Below are 21,683 nucleotides of genomic sequence, written 5' to 3'. Positions count from 1 at the left end.
TTCGTAAGTAGATTTGCATGTGGTTTATGTTAGTGGTTTTTTGGATGCGGTTTTAGTATGCGGTTTTGCTAGTGGTTTACTACATTTTGCTTTTACATGTGGTCTTTAGAGGCGGTCTATGTTTGCGATTTTCGTATGCAATTTTGGTAGTGGTTTACTATATCTGCTTTTGCATGTGGTATTTGTTAGTTGTTTATGTCGTGAATTGTATTTGTTAGTGGTATTATAATTCGTTCTAATTATGCGGTCCATGTAATACGCAGCCCTGGCGTTGCATATCGAGCATGTGGCGGCAGCAGGGGATGCGACTCGATGAGAGGTACGTTCCGTACTTGCAGATGGCCGGATTATACCATCTTGCGAGACTGAACGACAGATGGTTCCGATTAGACAAGCCCCTTGTGAGTGAATTCGTGGAAAGGTGGCGTCCGGAGACGCACACGTTCCACATGCCGTTCGGAGAGTGCACGATCACACTTCAGGACGTGGCGTACCAGTTGGGGTTGCCAGTGGACGAACATTACGTTAGTGGTTGCTTGACAGACTTCCACATATACATACAGGGTGGCCGGCCAGCTTGGCAGTGGTTCCAGAAGTTGCTCGGTGTGTTACCTCCCGCGAACCAAATTCAAAAGTTCGCAGTGAACTGCACCTGGTTCCAGGAGACTTTTGGAGAGTGCCCCGAGGGGGCCGATGAGGAGACAGTGAGACGCTTTGCCCGTGCCTATATCATGATATTGTTGGGCACCCAGCTGTTTGCCGACAAATCCGGCAATTGTATTCACATCAGATGGCTACCGTTCGTGGCTAGGCTTGAGGAGATGGGTGGCTACAGCTGGGGGTCGGCGGCACTAGCATGGTTGTACCGGTGCATGTGCCGAGTGGCCAATAGACATGTCGTGAAGTTAGCTGGTCGTTACAGTTACTTCAGTCCTTGATCTTTTGGCGGTTTCCTGGATTTAGGCCTGCTGGGTATGATGCGTTTAGCTGGCCCCTGGCCTCGAGGTACCACTATCACGGTCTACTATGCATCTTTATTTTATTTATTTCTAATTTTGCCTGTAATGTTATACTATTTCAGCACATTCATGAATGCGCTGCCATGTTGACATCCTATGCAGGTGGTCAGGTTACAATCCTTCCGTTAGCGAGAAGGGACCTCGGGTGCAGATGACTCGACTGAGGATCGACATGTTACAGGCTAGGGATGTGAGTATGCTAACCTCCTATGTATAGTTAATTATAGCTAACTATAGCTTCGACCTAGTCCAAACGATTCGGTCTAACGAATTTGAGATGCTTTTTTCAGTTTATATGGATGCCCTATAGCACACCCGACGTCCTTCAGGTTGTCCATCCGGAGGTGTTGGAGCCTCGTCATACGTCGTTATGGCGGAGTGTGACGTCACTGATATATTTTGCGGTGGTTGAGTGGCATCAGGTTGATAGGGTGTTACCGCAGTTCGGCGGCGTACAGGCCTGCCCACATCCCACCCTGAACATCGACTTCTTGATGTCGAAGGACGGGAGAGGAGGTGATCGTTGGTTCCCGTCCCACTTGCAGCACTGGCATCTTCACTGGGAGACACGTGCGGATCAACGTTCTACGGTTCGACGTTGTTGCCGACCCGGGACCCTCACATGACTTCTTGGACTGGTGGCGTCAGCACGGAAAGAGGTTCTTGTCACCTTAGATGTACTTGGGGGATCCGAGAGCCATTCCTATTCCGGTTGAGGCGACGCAGAGGGGTGCCGGCCGAGTACCTGATATGGACCGAGTGGACGACGTTCCTGATAGGCGTCGAGATAAGAGGAGAGCTTGAGTCGGGACACGATGGAGCCAGCGTGAGTGGAAGTGGCTGGACCAGGCTATGGAGGAGGGTGACGAGGCAGGTAGGGGCGGTGGTCGACGACGAGGGCGTGGAGGCAGACGAAGAGTGCCTGCTGCGAGGCAGGATCACGATGATCGTGGTGAGGATGCCGCTGGAGGAGGGGCTGCAGTGGGGGTGTTGGTCCCGATCATGGCAGGCATAGTGGAGAGTGGTATGGGTCCGGTATGGGAGATCCTTCTGCCCATAATGACGCTGGACTTGGAGAGGGGCCGCTCGGAGATTACTTCGTTGGTGTTTCCAGTGACGACCAGACACTTCAGGAGAGTACGCCATGGGTCAGTCCGGGATCCATGTTTTCAGACTTTCTTGCCGGTGATGGTCTTGATGCGGATTTTGGTGGATCACACTTCCTAGATGAGATCAGTACCATCATGCAGGAGGATGAGGCTGCCCGTCGACGGGGTCAGACGACGGGGACACAGGCACCGTTAGCTGTCGATCTGAATGAGCCTCCCTCCGTGGCTCCTGTTGACTATTTCGCCTTGGGTGGTACCCCACCATCCGCACATACTGTGGGGTCACATTCAGTTGCCAGGCCATCTTCATCTCGACCTTTACATGTCCAGCCTAGGACACCTGCACAGCCACCCCTGGAGGACGAGGAGGATGAGATCGAGGATGAGGAGCCGCTTATCCGGAGAGGTCAGAGGATACGGGTTCCACGTCGGTGCTTCACGGGGTCGTAGCTATTTTGATGATTTGTGTATCGTGTTGCATGTTATTTCATGATCAGTGTTGTGTGTAACCTATTTTCGTTTATGTATTTCGTTATCAGTGTTGTTTCGTAGCCACCTTTAGTTTATCTGTTGATGTATGTGTGCGGTTTCTTATTGCGTTATCGTCTATCAGTCAGTATGAAAACATGTGTACTTAGCTTATTTAACCTATTTCCATAACTTAGTTAGCATGTTTCATTTAATTTGAAAGTTTATGTTATTGCCTTAACTATAGGCTGACCAAGTGATATTTCATGTCGGAAATGGATCACATTCATTAATTACTAAGACATGTAAAATACATTACTTTTACTGTAACAATTTTTCATCACTAAACATCGACAACTTAGCAAACCTATAACATCCGTGTCTAAAAAAAGTTAAATGATCAAACTAATACAACTAATAACACAACACCACACCTACTCATTTCTCCCTGCATGGCTGGGTCCTCCGACCTGTGGGCAACTCCGACGAGTGTGTCCGGGTTGCCGACAGAGGCCACATCTCTTTGGCCGGTTCGGATCTGCCTCGTCCATATTGGTCCGTATCCGAGTGGACCTGGGACGACCCTCCCTCGCACGCCTCTTGTTCGGGTCCGGTATCACTGTAGGCCCGTCATATGGTGGCCAGAAACCCTCCAGAATGGGAGGTGCGAATCTCATCCGATACACACTAAAAATCGAACTAAGACGATACACCTGGTGGACGTATGGCTGCCAAGTAACCCGTGAGTAGGCACAGCATGCCAATGCGTGCGGACACGGGAAATGAAGTGCCTGGAAGTATCCACAGTCACATGTTTGAGATCCAAGTGAGACCCTGTAGCTACCTAGTGAGAACGAACCAGTCGGAGTCGTCTCTGCCACGGTGTACTCTGAGTTATCCCTGTCATACACAGTCACGGTGAAGCACCTCGCCGTCTTCAAATTGGCCTCGATACATCTAACCAGGTGTTGACTGAATTGTTGTCCGGTACCCAGCTGGGCCTCGGCCTCTCTCCCCTTACGGACAAATAGTTCAGCCAACCTTCCGTATGTGGCCTTCACTAGCGAGCACACAGGGAGGTTCCTGACACCCTTTAGGACTGAGTTCACACACTCAAAGATATTCGTTGTCATGTGCTCGAATCTGCGTCCCTCATCACAATACTGTGTCCACAATGAATACTCAATCCGGTTCACCCAGTCACACATCGCCGGATTTTCAGAGCGCAGAATATCAAACCAGTAATCGAACTCGACCTCGGTCTTAGCATGCGCAGCGTTCACAAGAAGCCTCCTTGCGTCTTTGCCCTTGAAGGTGAGGGCGAAATTTGCTGCTACGTGTCGAATGCAGAATGCCCGGTACGCAGCTAGAGGTAGCCATCCTCCGTTGGGAGCTTCAAGCGTGGCCTTGATGCCGTTATGCCTGTTCGAAATAACCAGCAGACCCGACTGCGGTGTCACGTGCTGACGCAGGTGGGAGAGAAAGAAGGACCACGAGTCAGCATTCTCACCCTCGACTAGTGCGAATGCAACATGGAGTATGTTGGAGTTCCCGTCCCATGCAATCGCGACAAGCAACGTTCCCCCATACTTGCCATATAGATGGGTGCCGTCAATACTCACCAACGGCTTGCAATGATGGAATGCCTCGATACACGGTGGGAACGTCCAGAACAGTCTGTGAAAATAAGCCTGATTCTCGTCCAGCTGTCCCCCAACTCGAACAGGGCTAGTCCTAAGGACTGCAACAGTACCAGGCATGGTCAACTGGACTCTTAACACCTACCTAGGGAGCTCGTTGTACGACTCATTCCAGTTACCATAGATGACGGCAACAGCCTTCTGCTTCGCCAACCAGACCCTCCTGTACGTCGGCCTGAACCCAAAGTGTGCGGCCGTGGCATTTAGGAGCACCTTGATGCTGACGGATGCATCAGCCCTAACCATTGGTATAGTGAATGCCACTATCACATGATAATCCAAACTCCTGTGGTCGCTGGAGATGGAGGTTGCGAGACACGTATGTGGTCCATTGTACCGTTTGACCTCCCAAATACCCTTTCGCTGCCGAAGACTCAGCCGAATCAACCATGTGCACCCATTCCCAAACTCAGAACACTTGCCCACATACCGGCGATAGTCAGACTCAACTACCTTGTACTGTACCCCTCGGCAGATGCTGTAAGTCTTCACACTTAACAGGGCCTCATCTTTATCCTGAAATTGCTGACCAACCTGGAACTCTGTCAGACCAGCAGACCCTTCCGCATCTCTAGCGCCAAATCCAGCAGGCTGCCCAGGAACCCCCTCCTGCCTCATGGCATCCAGGTCCAAAGATGAAAAATATGGAGGGTACTGCTGTGTGCCAGAGCTAGAACCAACTCCCGCCCCTACAGGCTCACTCGCTCCAATATCATCGCCACTATCATCAGAAATCATATTCGGCTCGACATCATCATCCTCTGGATCATCAAACAATCCATCTCCAACCCCAGCCGGTGCAGCACACTGTAGAGAGGTCGGCAGAAATTCCCCTGTTCCACCCTCGTCACCAACACTGCCGTTGAGATCAACAGCGAACGAAAGGGAGGCGACAGGCTGGATGGGTGGCTCGTACGCAGGGACGGACGAAGAAGCAACGGCAGGTCTCGAGCTAGAACCGGCCACCGTGGCTAAAGTGTTGGTATTCTGGTTCGAACCCCCCGAGCTGGATACCACATCAACCAACTTTGCCAACAGCTCTGGTGTCCTCACTTCGGGAAACTGCCGGCGACAATGAAACATAACCTGCAAGTCCTCATCACTCCCGATCGTGAAACAATCATACTTCACGGTATATTGGAGCACCGTGATTGGAATGCGATAGAAAAACTTCTTAACCCTTTTCACACCTTCCAGACCAAGTTTCAGCAGTACAGAGCTAACAAGGTCATCATAGCTCGTCTTAGGCCTCATGATAATACAAAGATGATCCTTATCAGTGAACTTCACACCGGAACAAATTTTTCTCTTAATCGATCCTCTGTGGTGAACCAACACTACAAAATTGTCCTCACTAGCCATCTGACCCCTCTAATGAGAGCAACTCACGTTCACATCATATATATACAGGTCTGGTTCACAGTAATTCGAATCATCCCCATTCGCACTATATATATGTAATTCGAATCAACCAATTTCGAATTACCATATGTTACCAAAATTGAGTAATTCGAAGCAATTTTATTCGAACTCCTTCCTAGTCACGTGATGCTACTAATTCAAATTGGCTCTATTCAAATTATGCTTTGTAATTTGATCCATATTGATTCGAATTACTTGTACGTAATGGTTGGGCATAATTCGAAGTATATTGATTCGAATTATGAAGGAATGTAATTCAAATTTTGTTGCTTCGAATTACATTATAGTGAACTTTGGTTGATTGATGAATCAGATTTTTATTTAGCTGAAATGTGTAATAAATTTCTCCCCTTGACTTAAATGTGTTTTTTACCCTCTAATTAATTGCTTCATATATAAGAATGATGATAATATGAACCATTTTAAGACAAGAGAATGTGGATAATGAGGCAATGAAGTTGAGCTTTTAAAGGACTTAGGGCTTTGTGGTTAGAAATTATACCATTCATGAAGAAAATATTTTCACAAATGTTAATCAGTACATTTTTGTGTGATATACCTAAATTATTATCCTTGTATTTATAATTAATAATAAATAAATTAAATTAGATTAAATTATGTGATAATTGGATGACTAAATAAATGAATTATTAATTTAGTTAATTAGTTATAATTGATTGAATTTAAAAAAATAAATAAAATAAATTAAAAAATATTTTCAAGAATATGTCATGTCAATTCATTAACTGCAGAAAATAAATATAAGATTGAGATAATAATAACATGATTTTGACGTTATATAAATGAGCATTTTATATTTTGTTTGTCTTATTCTTTCGGTCTTTATAATTTTGTGAGAAGATGAAAGAATTCTTTAATAAAATTCTGCTATTTTTTTGGCTATATTTTTTTAACATGTCTTTGACAATCGGTCAAATGCAAGAAAAATTTCAAATGATAGTGGTCAGACATACAAGACATGCTATTCAGGTTTAAAATAACCATGACTCTTGCTTCAATCTTTAACCTTTTATCTCTTATTTTCTTCTTTCTAATTTATCATCTAACAGATTCTAATTTCATATTTAGAAAGATATGAAGAATTTGTAAATAAAACTTTACTTCTTGCAACAGAATAGACTCCCATAGAGTTGAGGTACGAATGCTTCTCATCTTATATGTTTTCCATTCTAGACACATTCTATTTAGTCGGTTACTTGCTAATACAAACTGTGACTTCAATATTTTTCATCTCATTTGGGTCATATATAAAAGCAATAACAACCTACTTCATTAAGCTCCGAATATTATGATTACAACTATTCTTGCATACAAACATAAATGTAAGTTCTATCATTTAGGTCTTTATGTACTATTTGAATGGTGATTTGCTGTCACATTATATATTTGTACACATTCTTCCATTTCTATTTCATAAAAAAAAAATAGTGAAAGTTTGAATTTATTTAAGGAAAAAAAAAAGAGTATAGTTAAATATGTTGAAAATTCTAGGATTTCTTAACCCCAAGATTATCCATGTTAAACTTTTAAAAAAGATATCTAAAAGCGTGGAAACGTACCTGAATTCATGAGTATAATTGAGAGAGTTTTGGTTTTTGATATTCATCAACCAAAGCCTTCTGTATTCTTGATAGGGCTGAATCATAACTCCTCTAATGGAAAAAGAGCTATACAAAGGCGGCTTTGATGCATCGGGGAACCAAAATCCTGAAGTCACTATTTATATTTGAGTGTGACACTCATTAAATCCTAAAACCCAAATAAAATAGTATCTCTAATTTTATTCTCATTTAATTCCAAATCAAAAGTAATAATAACTTATTTAATTTAATATTTATGATAATAAATGAGATCACTGTTATATAAGTTATTTAATGTGAAATAATTTAATTTACGATTATAATTAATATCAATAATGCTCCACATCCATATAAAAAAACCTAACCAAGTCATCCAAGTACTTTTTTGTTAACGCGCCTCCCTCCTCTTCCCTCCCCCTAAGTTACGTGAAATACACGCGCGCCCCCCTCTCCCTCCTATTAACGTAAACCTCTTCTTCAACGTAATTTCAATGTTAACGATTTGCATTGTAATTTTTGGATCTGCGATCTCTGCTGCTCGTCATTCTTCTTCTTTTTTCTTCTCTTCTGCTCGTTGTTCTTCTCTGCTGCTCGTCTTTCTTCTTCCTATTCTTCTTCGTTTTCTTCTTCGATTTGTGGATTTATCTTCTTCGTTTTTAGATTTCAATATTCTATCAAAATAATGAATGATTCAACTTCAAATCAGTTGAATGAGAGTGATTTGGATCATTCTTCTAAAACGAATCAATCGGACAAGTTTGGATTATTTTTTGAATCGAATTGAATGGAATGCAATTGCTAAATTGAATTGAATTGAATCGAATATACGCAAGTATTCTAAATTGAATTGAATTGAATTGATAATCTCTAAATTGTAGACACAGGTGTTTTGAATTTGATTTTATATAATGAATAATATTCCGTTCATTTAGTACTATACAGTTGATTCAACTTAATAACGTCTTCGGTTCATTATGCAGATGCAGAAAGCTGTTTTGAATTTGATTTTATATAATGGATAATGTTCTGTTCATTTAGTACTATACAGTTGATTCACCTTAATAACGTGTTTGGTTTATTATGTAGAAAGCTATTTTGAAACTGAATACTGATAGAAACATTTTTTAATAGTGATATATGCACTTTTTCGGTCCATCTAGTGTATTAATTTCAGTTCATTTGGGTTTTTAGGGCTATTAATGTATGATAAATACCCTGATTCCATTCACTGTAAATTTGGAACAAAACAGCAGCCAGACAGTTCCAACAGATATATACATTAACATCTCAGATCGACAGGACAAGGACTAATCCATCTTAAATCAGATATATACATTAACATTAGATTTCCAATAACATTTACATTAATATTCACATATATACATTCAAAGAAGCAGTGTTTGCTTTTTTAACCAAGTTAAACAAAATAGTGTTAGTTACAACCAGTCAAACAAAGTATATCATATTTACTATCTAAATCCTCATATGTGAATTTACAATAAGGGCTGGAGAGGGTAGCAGATGGCTTCGGGAGTCTTATTGCTTCAGATGTCCGAATAAAGTGAATCAAGTGAATCAAAATGAGCAACTTTACTGAACCGAACAACATTTATGTGCTGAATAAAATGTGATAAATATTTAATCATCAAGAAAAATATTTCTGCATGCCCAAGTACTCAACTGAACACACTAACAATCAAATGAATCAAAATGAGCAACTTCACTGAACCGAACAACATTCATGTGCTAAATAAAATGTGATAAACATTCGATCATCAAGAAAAATATTTCTGCATGCACAAGGACTCAAATGAACACACTAACAATAAAGTGAATAAAAATGAGCAACTCCACCGAACCGAACAACATTCATGTGCTAAATAAAACATGATAAACATTCAATCATCAAGAAAAATATTTCTGCATGCACAAGGACTCAAATGAAAACACTAACAATCAAGTGAATCAAAATGAGCAACTCCACTGAACCGAACAACATTCATGTGCTGAATAAAACATGATAAATATTTAATCATCAAGAAAAATATTTCTGCATGCACAAGGACTCAACTGAACACACTAACAATTAAGTGAATCAAAATGACCAACACCAATGAACTGATCAATATATCACAAAAAGAAAATAACAACACATTTTCTATTTGTATGCCGTAATTACGCAATAAAAATGGATTCAGAATAAGCCGATCTACTAAACGAAACAACTCAATCCACTAAGCCTTAAATCAAACTAGGAGAAACGCGAGTTTTGAGAGAAATTAAATGAACATAATAACGACAGTTTTCTCATACCTTGCGGAGTCTCTGTTCTTGTTTTTGTTTGTTTTTTCTTCTTCCTTTCGAAAGCTTGACGCGATTCTGAAGTAGGAGCAGTTTCTGCAGAGAACACGATGGAGGTTTGAGATATTTTGAGAGATATTTGAACTTCTCCGGTGGCAGTTTCGACTTTCGAGGTTGAAGAAGGAACGTTGTTTCATAATGAAGACACGAATGAATGTTAAACGTTTCAGGAGATTTGGGCGCGTGAATACATACTCATTTAATGGGATTGGATTTTTTTTTGTGTTGGGCTAGCTTGGATAAACTTGGATGGAAAATTATATGGATGTGTAACCCAACTTAATTAATATATATTGCCTATAAATAACAATAATTTCCTAACAAAATAATCACGCAATTTGAATTATAATTAATTAATTGATAGAAATTATGTTAAATGGTATAATATTTAAATATTTAATTAAATTTAACGAATTAAAAAATAAATAAAAAACACTCTAAAAAAATATACTACAACAATTTCATCATTCAATACAAAAATTTAATTTTTATATAATAGAATAAATAGAATTGATCTCCATATTATCTAATTAATATGCTAAGTATAAAGTATTACTGTATTAGACTATTAAGTTGCGTTTGTTTATAGAGACAGAACATTGAGACAAAAATACAGAAACACAAAATTGTGTTTGACAGAAGAGATATGAACAGAGATAATGTATCGAGAGACACTGAATTAATATATTTTGTGTCTATCCTGATAAGAAAGATACAGAGACACTAACAAGAGACACAACTTATTTTTTATTTTTTTTATTCTTATTAATTTTTTATAATTATATTTTTTATTATTATATTTTTCATCTCAAATTTATTGTCAAACAAAATATAAAAACACAAAATTTTATATATCTATACTTTATATCTTGTTCTCAATCAACGCAGCCTTAGTGCTTGTTTGGGCGCCATTATTTTGTTAAAAAAAAAGATATTTTTTCAATGAAAAAAAGATCTTTTTTTATTTTTTAACGTATTTGGCAAATTTTTAGTAGTAAAAGTAAAAGCACTAGTAAAATAAAAAAAATCTTTTATGAGAAGTTGTAATTTATATCTTTTTTTAAAAGATTTTTTCCTTAAAAAAAGATATTTTTTATGTAATAAATAAACAAAAAAATACTTTTATATTGTTATACCTAAACATAATTAATTGATAAAAAGACCCTTTTAATTTTATATGAAATATTCAAACATAAAATTATTTTTACTTCTCTATAAGATCTTTAAAAAAAAAATAACTCAAAACAAAATCTCTTCGCTCACCTAGGGGTGCACATGGGCCGGGTGAAGCCGGGTTTGATGTGACCCAGACCCGGCCCGAAATATACACCGGATCTATTTATTAGACCCGAACCCGGCCCTAGACCCGATGAAACCAATACACTTTCGGGCCACAATTATACCGGATAAAAACCGGGTGAAAACCGGGTGAAAACCGGGCCGTTAACATTACATTACGTTGATACCTTCTTGTAAGCTAGCATAGTAGCGTGTAAAAATATCCAAATTTCTAAGACTCCAACCATTATTTAACATGGTAAAATTCACTTAGAAAAATATAACAAGAACCAACCATTCTTCAAAATTAAAGCATAACCACAATCAATACTAAAGTATAACCACAATCAATACTAATATTGTCTAATAATACCAAATATTTAAATCAATACAAATAACACAATATTATGCATTAGTCTAAAGTCTTATGCATTCTAAACATAAAACATTAACTTATAGTTTTATAATGACTAATAACACAAAATATTAAGATTTACAATACTTAAATTTCACATAAGAATAGTCATGATCCATCACTAATAACACAAAATATTAATTGTGTATGGTAACCGGGTCACCGGGCCGACTTCGGGTGACCCGAGCTATGGCCCGGACCCGACCCGAAATAATGACCGGGTCTATTTTTGAGACCCTTACCCGGCCCTAAACCCGATGAAATCACACCAAATTAGCCCCAAAAGTGTTCGGGACCGGGCCGGGCCTTCGGGTCGGGCCGGGTCTGTGCACCCCTACGCTCACCCAAACAAGTCCTTAGTCCTCCAACCTCTAGGCTGCCTTACGCTTTCAGTCTTGTCCACTGCCTGCCAGACTGCCTCTCATCCCCTTTGCCGTCTCCTCACTACCTCCGGGGGCTTCGCTGGCTTCACCACCTCCTCCATCTGCGACTCCTCATTCAGCCTCGCCTCCTTCGTGGCCAGAACTTTAGCCTCCTCTTCGTCGGCTCCACGCCTCCACGACGTCGTTCAGACTCCAGATCCCCAGCCTCCATCGGTGCCGTCTCCGTCGAAGTCGCATCTGCCAGTCTCCGCCGTCTCCTCTGTCTCGGTGAGCTTCTGTTATTTTAAATATTTATTGTTGGATAAAATTCAAAAATATAAATCTGTAAATCTGATGATATGTATATGTATATATTCATTTATATGAAATATGTATGAACTCTGGAGTGTGTTTGGAAATTTTTGAACATTTATTGTTGCATATACCTTGCGGCTAAAATATGTGTGTTTTGGAAACTTTAGACTTTAGATTTTTTGATAGATTAATTGTTGTTTGGAGTTGATTTTTTTAACATCTTCTATAACATTTTTTTTTGGTGACACTTTAGATGCTTTAAGATGATTTCAAATGGCAAATAGGTCAAGTGAAGAGACACAAACGAATAGCGTTGCCCATAATGATAAATGAGAATGAGATTCAGATTATTTTTGTGTGACTTGTTTTATTTTAATTTATGTTTGGATGATATTCATGTTTTTATGAGTTTTAAGTGTAGCATGCTATTGAGACACTAGTGTAAACTAAATTCATGGAATAATTAGAAGCTGAAAACTCGTTAACTTCACGTGAAGTTAATAGTTGAGAGCCGTTAAAAGATTTGACTGATTTGACTAAATTTTCATTTAACGGCTCTCATTTATCAACTTCATGTGAAGTTGACAGCACTTGAGTTTCCACTTAATTGGAATCATAGAAGTATAGCTATGAGGAGGTAAAACATTTAACCACTTTTTATGATGGGATACGCTAACTAAATCCATAAGCAGTTTATCCGAGTCTGAGAAATTCCAAATTGTTTCTGTACCAAGCATTACATATCAGTGACATATACAATAATTCTGGACAAACAATGGTTCAATGCAAAACCAAGTGAACCGAAGATGTGCAAGAAAATAATGGGAGGTTAATTAACAGAGTTGAGAATCATTTTCTGCATGCTTTGCTTTGAAGCAGTGACATTTTCTCTCTCTTGATGAAGCAAGTGCACACTGCACATGTCAGGAAAATGGTGTTTAACTTTTCTCTTTATTTCATGATTGTTGGGTTGAAAATTGTCTACATGTCTTCCTCAATGCCACCCTGAACACCAAACTAGGTTTCCAACTTTCAATTGTTTCATTACTGCACAGTTCCAGTTTCTATTAATCAATTTCAAATAAATTTTAAATTGTCATTCGTTTATTTATTTCTGTGAATTATGTGATGTAAATTTGAAGATGACATGCAAGTTTGATATTTTAGGATTGATTTTATTTTAGTTATGGCAACTGCAACATACCCGCCGCCCCCACCATATTATAGGCTCTACAAAGATTACTTGGAGGACCCTAAGTCTGCTCCAGAGCCTCCTCCTCCCATAGAAGGGACCTACATTTGTTTTGGGGGCACCTACACTGTAAGTGCTTTTGGCCACTTTTCCCTGTGATTTGATAGCTTAATATGGCCTTGTTGGAATAAGCTATGTAATGATTGGAGCGTAAAATAGGCATAAGTGGCTTTGACTAGGTACTTAATAGGGAGGTGATTATACTAGAATATTTAAATTTTAACTATCCGTTAAGGTTAAGTTATTCTATCTGTAAAATGCTTTATGAGAAGAACCCTCAAATAAGTTGCTAGGTTTCATCTTTTGTGAAGGCGCGTTATATTTCTTCTTGTTTTGTTTATGAAAAGAAGTCCCAAAGAGCTTTTGTAGGCTTTGAAAGCTGTTACAGTGACCTTATCGGGTCTGAGTTAGAGATATATTATATATCTAGCCACTTTGTTACTGAATTTTTGTTTTTCTGTTTGGCAGTCTTTTCTTATTACATGGGTATACTGAATTTCATTTTATTTTATTTTTGAAATATTTTCTTAGGGTAATGTCAATGTGTTGTGTGTGGGGGGGAGGTAGTGACCCGTAGGTAACTGGGTATCCACAAATATCCACCGTTAGTCAGGTATCTATAAAAATATCTTTGAAATTTAAATAAATAAATTTTAATACCATAATCTATACATAAAGTAAACTAACAAATAATATAATATTATGTTTTATAGATAATAAATATAAATAGAAATCAACATTATTATATATACATATATATGCTATATACTATTTATAATATATATAATGAGGGTTGGGAGGAGTTTGGTGCACAAAATTTTTATGCTTTGATCTCCTTGGCATATGAACAACTTATCCTACATTTATTAACCTTATACTTTTTTTTTTCTCCCCTCGAAGACTAGTGATGTTTTGCCAAGCTTGGAAGAACAAGGGGTGCGCCAACTCTATCCAAAGGGGGCTAATGTTGGTAGGCTACTTTTTACTCTGCTATGTTCATTTTGCTCTGTTTTAGCTTAGGGGCTGATCTTTCGACTGTTATTAGGCTGATTACATTGACTGTGTTGCATGGGAAAGTACTTGATTGGTCACAAAAGGAACTACGTGGCACATACCAGAAATGATAATAAATTTTTTATTGAACCAGACAATGTTGGTTAACTTTACTAAGAAGCCAACTTATAGGGGTAGTAGGGCAATGCAAAATACTATTTAGGCACTGGGAAACTATAACATACTCCCCTCAATCAAGACTAGACGTTTGTTAAAGTTTTTAACTAGTCATCTGCAGACAACCCAATAATTAAGCAGGCCCAACTCCACTGCAAAATTTAGCTCATTGGAGGAGAGTTTCCAAAACACTTGTTAAGGCGATCTACAGACCAATGTGAGAGTGAAACTTCAACAATGATGTAATTTTGTGATTGCTTCATGAATCATGAAGGCTTGTATTGTTTTGGACTTGTGCATTATTGCTTTTGCTGATTCATGCTTAGTAATTTAGATGTTAAGCTTGTTGATCAATTTCTTTGGGAGCCCGATGTTGGATATATGATTGTTGTTCTCTTACTAAATAGAAATCAGATTTACATCAATTGCATGGAAATTTACTGTAAGAAAGAGTAATTAATCATTGAGCCACTAACATTAGAGACAAGATCAATTACAATTTTGCAGTTTATACATGCACCTGGTTAAACAAGGGTAATGAGTCCTCTAGTTAGCGGTATGCATGTGACCAGGTCTACTGCTTTGATCTTATTTATTAAGTTGATTGAATTTTCATCATACATAACATAATCATCATGCAAAATTTTAAAGCTACTACATGCATCCACATTGTACAGTGAGTAATTTTAAGACGAGAAACGGTTCATGCTGCATTTTCTCTTCCATTATAAGTTGCCCCAGCATAATCGATGATAAGATTCTCTAAATCATCTTGTATTCCATATCATATTAAAAGATTATGATCTTGTATAGATTTCAAGAAGGAGCTGAGATCACTGAATGGAGAATTGCAGCTACACATTTTGGAGCTTGCAGATATTCTTATTGAGAGACCATCGCAGTATGCAAGGAGAGTTGAAGAGATTTCAACTGTATTCAAAAACTTACATCACCTTTTAAATTCCTTGCGACCTCATCAGGTATATAATCTTCTAAGTATAAATATATGCGTGTAACTGTCATGCTGCTGTTCCTTTTCTTTGTCATTAATTATGTTTGTTTACTCTGTAGGCAAGAGCAACATTAATTCATATTTTGGAACTTCAGATTGAGCGTCGTAAAGAAGCAGTGGAGGACATAAAGAAGTATGTATTACATTTTCTTGATAGTCTTTTTAAATCGAATTGAAACCCTGGAACATATTCCTTTGTTCACCATGTTGAAATGACATTCTTCTTTCATGTGAGCTCTCGTTCTTATGCAACATCACATGCCCTTGCATTTAGGCTTTTAACAATTTAGTTGATTTTACCTCGTGTGAGCTATCGTGTTCTCAATAATTTTGACCAGTTTACCCAAGTTAGTTCATTCATTGCTTGTACTTAATCCTTGCATTAGATGCTTCCTTCTAGTTGGTATCCATTGGTCGACAATCACATCCTCTTTTACCTCTCCTTTAGAATATCTTTGTAAACTATAAATTCAATAATGATACTTAAAACCCCCCCTTTTTTGTGTCAAAATTTAGACACCATCATCCCAGCCATTAATCATATATTGTGGGGCCATAAATTTAATCTCCATACAAGATTGATGGTTGAGATGTTGTCTAAACTTTGACACCAAAAAATAGGGTCAAGTATCATTGCTCCTAGAAATTTCTGGAATCGAATAATATTTCTCAATAAAGTCTAATTACCTGCTTCATATTTCATTCATGGAAAGCAGCTTTTTATTAAAGTATTTTTGGATTCCTTTGATGACATAAGTAGCCACCTTGCTAATAGCCCATAATTTGTGATAGATCCCTCTACAGTTTGTGATCAGTTACTGCTGCATGGATAATAATTTAGCTAATAGAAACAATGAGAGATATTAACTGTCATTGCTGTGATGATTTCTGCTAAGGCCCCCTTTATTGTTTTCACATTCAGAATTCTTGACACGGTTTCCTATCGTATGAGACTGCTACTATTAAATTGTAGAAGACAATTCTAGACGTAACCTTGCGTTAAAAAAATGAAATTGCAGTGCCTTTGAAACTTGATCTAAAGTTTAACTGTGAATATTCTAAGCTAGTTGCATTAAATTGATTGGGGAAACACAATTCACCAATTCACCTAATGTTTATTGTCTGAATTCTAAAGTAGTCCTTGGTACTTTAGTGTAACATTTAGGTTCTATAATGTAATACCCTTTTCTTAAAAATGTTTTTTTAAGATGGATTATGTAGTATAATTGCTAACACATGCCTCTGCTTGCTGTAAATGTTTGTCGTTGGTATTATTTTCTTTCTAACCATATGTTTCTTTTCAGGAGAAGAGAAGAGGCACGAAGATTACTTAACGAGTCCCTAGCAACACTTGATGATCAATAGGACATTTTTCTGCACTAAACCAAGTTAGTAAAGCTGATCCTATCTGAGAAATTAGTGTATTTATAACCTTTTAGATTTTCTACTTTATACATGTGGTCTAGAATTTAACGCAATGCTTGTGATGTTAAATCTATTTCTGGAGTTGCCTCGAAAATTTTCGGTTACGTTTGTTTAGTGTTTTTATTTTTTATTTTTATTTTCACTATTTTTTGTTTTTAATATTTTGCAAAAATAAAAAATAAGAAATGGGTGAAATAAAAACATGATTTTATTGTTTTTACTGCTATTTTTTTCTTCACACCCGTACTAATTCTACACGCTTCATTTTTCTTAATTGTATATTGAAACTTGTTGCTTTCCAATTAATGGTATATTGACACTTTGACAGTAGTCTAGTATGTTTAAGGTGATTAATAATTCAAAATGCTTTCCAACTTCGAAGTCAGGGCTAGACAATTTTGAAAATTTCTTAAATGGGCACTTTTTTATTATGGAATGTAGTTAATTTATACTATGTTTATTTACAGTAATAATGATGCATATTAGTTTATATTTTTAAGATCAGTAAACCATCAATCGGGAGTCTTAGAATAATTTAATCATAAAATTCATTGCCAGAATTATTACTAACCTCACTGCTTAGTGATCAAAATTACACTTGTTTTTGTGTATCCAACAATAATCACACTAACCAATCGACAACATCCAGCTACGTGAGAAACACGATTTTTTTTTATCGTTATTCAGTGAGCCTAACTTGAACCTAACTTTATCCTAATAACTAACTTATAGAGAGAAGACTGTCTAAGCACTTAAAAAGACTTTTTTTCCTCTTTCTTTTAAAAAAACATAAAAGGGCTCAATACAACAAGATGAAACATAAAAAAAAAAAATGAAATACAAAAGCAACTCATATAAAGGGAGAAAAAGAATTTCAATTGTTTAGTCATTTTTTTGCATATAAGAATCATTACTACTTCATTCCTTGAAGTTTTTTATTGATACAACAACGATCTTCGCAACGTTTGATGTCTTGTTATGAAAAATTCATTCATTCCCTTCTAACCAAATACTGCAAATGAACAGAAAACAAACCCCAACCACTTCTTGCATTTTTTCTCTTCATTGCCACAGCTATCCATATTTCAAAATAACATAACGATTATTTAGCTACTTAGTGTGAAGCTTCACCTATACTGATACAAATATTGAAAAATGAATACAAACAATAGGGAATCAAGAAATATCTAATACAACATGTATTGGCTCCCTGCCAGTACTTTCAATTATTTCTAAGTATAAAGTGCTTTCTAGTTTCTATTGCTGATATCAAGGCAACAATTTTTTCAGAAGTTGAAGATCGCTTCCTTGCCCCTTTGAAATCGAAGGATGACGAGAAGGTCCGCCCTATCTAACTGAATTGGAAGTTAATACATAACTGAATGTCATTGAACAACTTGTACAAGTCAGCAACAAAAGCTAGAGATCATGTTTTTGTAACAAGGAAGATTTACATGTATAATTTGTAAGGTTTGTTTACAAGAGGATACATATAATCCATGTTTATTCTCTTTACAAGAAATTGAAAATATATAAATTAGCAACATTCTTTAAGAGTCCATTCAAAACCTTTTGGATGGTAGAAGAAGTTGGTAACAAAGAATCAGCCCCTCACAGCACCACCATGCCTTGGATCTCTAAAATGATTCAGAAGAGACAGGGCCTAAACAGAACCAAATCTCAGTCACCACATTTTGTAACAAAACAAAGAAGATAAAGAGAAAACTTCTCTTTAGCCCTTGCGGTGCCTGATGGTGATAAAGCTACTAATGGTGGAACAGCTCCTTCTTGGAGTACCATGTTTAAATGTAGAAGAGCTGCTGCTGCATTCTCCTTTCCTCTAGTAGAACCCAACTCAACAACCTCAACCAGAAGAGGAATGCCACCTTGCTGCCCAATCGCAGTTCTTCCACCAGTATTGTGGCCAGATTTGCTAGAACAGCCACAGCCTTATCGACCATTCCAGCTGCAGGGTCCATCAATTCGATCCTTGTTTTCGTGAAATAAAGCAGTGGAAGCATCTTTCTTACCCCTTGGAGTTCCATTACTTAATAACTCAACCAGAGGTTTAATAGCCCCAGCCCTCCCTATCCTGATCTGGTTATCCTCAACCACCTGTCTCTGTTGTTGTCATTGATTGATAAGTTAAGAAGTGCTGTAACAGAGTTTTCTTGGATTGTTGCAATCACCCTGTATGCCTTGATGAAAATTTTCACTAGAGTGTTCACTGGAATCAGAATCAGTTCTTACATGGTTTTGAGATTGAAGCTTCCCTTCTAGATGGTGAAGTTGATGATTGGGAAACTAAATCCACACTTTCTTCGTCTGAGCTAGCAGATGATATTCTTACAGGATCCACATGCTGTGCATTATCCACGCCACGCCACTAAAGGAATCTTCTGGAGTTGAAATAGGATGCAATGGTGATGTTTCCACTTGGTGGTTTGCACTGAAAGAAGTTCTAACAGTTGATTCCTCGATTGAACCAGACTCAATAGATCCATGAAGGAGAGATAGTTGATTTATGTTTGTGGACTTTACTGGATCAACTAGTGTCACATTGTTTGTTTCGCACCAATTAACAATTAATGCTTTTACAGTGTAGTTAGGTATTAGATTGGAATGAACCAGAGTCTGACTGAGTCTTTGGACAAACCATGAGCCCAAGATCAATCCAGTCCTTGATGAAAGCTCGCTGCCTCGCTCATAGGTTTGCCAGGATGACACAATGACTGGATCTGTCATCAATTCCAAAGAGAGAGGACAGCAAAAATCAGCAGGTACCGAATCCGGGATAGAGCTCTGAGCTTGCTTGAGAATGATGATTCGCTCATGCATTCGATCAATATACTCGGCTTCTGCAATGTTTTCAGTTTGTTCAGCATTCTCCTTCAACCTTTCAAGGGCCACAGCTTCAATCAAAACATCTTGATTAGACCTTAAGTCGAGGATCTCGGCAATATTTGCTAGAATCTCAGAACTTGGTCCTTCGTCTTCCAGTTGTTCATTTATAGCTTCCTTAATGATTGATGTCATGTCATACCCCAAATCATCAGGTAGACATTGCTGTGAAGCCCTCAGCTTCTGCAAAATATTGAACCCTATAGACTGAACTCTAGCTATCAACGGTTCAGCTTGCATCACCTAGTAATCAAGAAAGAGGAAATAATGATAATCAACACATACTTAACAGGAAAACTATACAAGAAAGCAGTTGGTACTCATCAATCACTGCAAATATAAGCTCAGCTTATTTTATGAGTTCTAAAATTTAATTTTGGAGGGATAGGAAAGGCTTAGAGAGTAAAATAGATTACTTCAAGCCCTTGCTTTTTCCTCCATTACCTTTCAAAATCAAAACCCAAGATCACACCTTAAAATAAATATCTCTTCTCTATCTGTGAATTAAGGGATTTAATGAGGACTTACAAAGTAAAATTTACTGGATAGTGGATGCCAATTCTCGGAAAGCTCCCTCAACTCATCAACAGACTGACCAAGTTCCTCAAATAACTTTCTAAGCTCTTCATCAGCAGATATATCAGAATGAACACTGGTGTCGATAATTGGCTTCAACAACTTAAGTGTCTGCTATGCACTTTGGCAATACATTGATACAGGTTTTGAGTTCATATTTTCAGAAAATGATGGATGCAAAAATGAGGATATGCCATTGGAGAGCACATTTAACAAAGATATGTCCATAATACCTGTATTAAGAAACAAAAAATAAAACACTTGCATCAGTTTTGAAATATGTGTAACAAAAAATTAACATTTTCTGGAGGGAAATTTATCATTTTGTTTCTACTCCAAGAAAATACATAAAACCATCTGAACAACATATTTTTCTTCAACATGTGCTATTGCTACTTTCTCTCTGATAACTTATCCTCCTCCAATCTCATCTAAAATCCTCCTTGATTATCCAGACTTGAAACCAGCTACGTAATCATTGGCAACCAAGAATAACATAATTAAGCTGAACTCAACTCAACACAACTCAGCAAAGAGTAAAAACAGATTCAACTATGTTTATCATATCAAACTAGAACTTAACAGCTAATTGAGAAAGGAAAATTGTCAAGCTTTCATTTTTCATTGAGAATCAAGAAACAGAAAACACTACAATACACCAAGCAAGATCATCAAAGGGACACACAACCAATCAAACAACACCAATACATACAACTGAATAAAGTAGCAAAATTAGAACTTTCAAATGATTTAAACAACATTGGGAAGTATAACAGAAATAACATGCGGATTACCGGAGATATTGGATGAAACAAAGAAAGAAGCGTTGAAAAGAAAGAAGCCATGATTCTCTAGTGCATGGGAATATCCATTAGACTGCATAAAGCAATTTGGGAATTTTCTTATGTTGAATGATTTTTCATTTTCTGAATTTTGAAAACAACATTTTGAAGTTACAATCTACTATACATATCAAACAAAGTATAAAACTATGCAATTTTAATGAGTAAGACATTATTTTTCAATTTGGGTAAGAGATTATCGATACAAAGAAAAGCAAAATAAAAAAATATGAGATTGAAAATTTTAAATTTTTCTAACACAACACATGATATAAGTGACCTTTCGAAACACTAGCTAAATTCTGCTTTGGCTTTGAGTCAAGTACCTGTTCCAATTTGTAATATAATGTACTCAACAAAATAAATTATTTATTTTTTATAATAGCAAAATAAAATTAAAATAGAACATATATAGGTCTTTAGTGATACTTCTTTTTGTTCATCATAGACAAACA

At 37.4% G+C, this 21,683-nt stretch overlaps 1 protein-coding gene and 1 pseudogene across 2 annotated transcripts; one reads left to right on the top strand and one right to left on the bottom strand.

The window, feature by feature from the left end:
- The first annotated feature begins 11,632 nt into the window (after window positions 1–11,632).
- On the top strand, window positions 11,633–18,463 carry LOC112758727 (mediator of RNA polymerase II transcription subunit 7a). 2 transcript variants are annotated; one of them, XM_025807460.2, is made up of 7 exons: window positions 11,633–12,023; window positions 13,235–13,371; window positions 14,203–14,272; window positions 15,286–15,452; window positions 15,544–15,617; window positions 16,789–16,872; window positions 18,200–18,463. In XM_025807460.2, exons 2-6 carry the CDS (start codon window positions 13,237–13,239, stop codon window positions 16,847–16,849), a joined length of 507 nt encoding a protein of 168 aa, XP_025663245.1. In that variant the 5' UTR covers window positions 11,633–12,023; window positions 13,235–13,236; the 3' UTR covers window positions 16,850–16,872; window positions 18,200–18,463. The 2 variants fall into 2 exon arrangements, with proteins under 2 accessions (XP_025663245.1, XP_025663243.1); XM_025807458.3 differs by having other exon boundaries at window positions 11,682–12,023; window positions 13,218–13,371.
- LOC112758729 (U-box domain-containing protein 4-like) lies at window positions 18,341–20,822 on the bottom strand (annotated as a pseudogene).
- Window positions 20,823–21,683: the final 861 nt, after the last annotated feature.

Source organism: Arachis hypogaea, chromosome 16, assembly GCF_003086295.3.
Source record: "Arachis hypogaea cultivar Tifrunner chromosome 16, arahy.Tifrunner.gnm2.J5K5, whole genome shotgun sequence".
In the NCBI taxonomy this organism is placed as follows: domain Eukaryota; kingdom Viridiplantae; phylum Streptophyta; class Magnoliopsida; order Fabales; family Fabaceae; genus Arachis; species Arachis hypogaea.
The sequence above is the reverse complement of the archived record's forward strand: the minus strand, read 5'-3'. Positions and strand labels throughout refer to the sequence as shown.

Bases quoted from the DNA above. Each gene is read 5' to 3' on its own strand.
- LOC112758727 (XM_025807460.2), top strand. From the start codon at position 13,237: ATGGCAACTGCAACATACCCGCCGCCCCCACCATATTATAGGCTCTAC. The intron at 13,372-14,202 runs GTAAGTGCTTTT...CTCCCCTCGAAG, and splicing joins GTTTTGGGGGCACCTACACT to ACTAGTGATGTTTTGCCAAG. The intron at 15,618-16,788 runs GTATGTATTACA...GTTTCTTTTCAG, and splicing joins GCAGTGGAGGACATAAAGAA to GAGAAGAGAAGAGGCACGAA.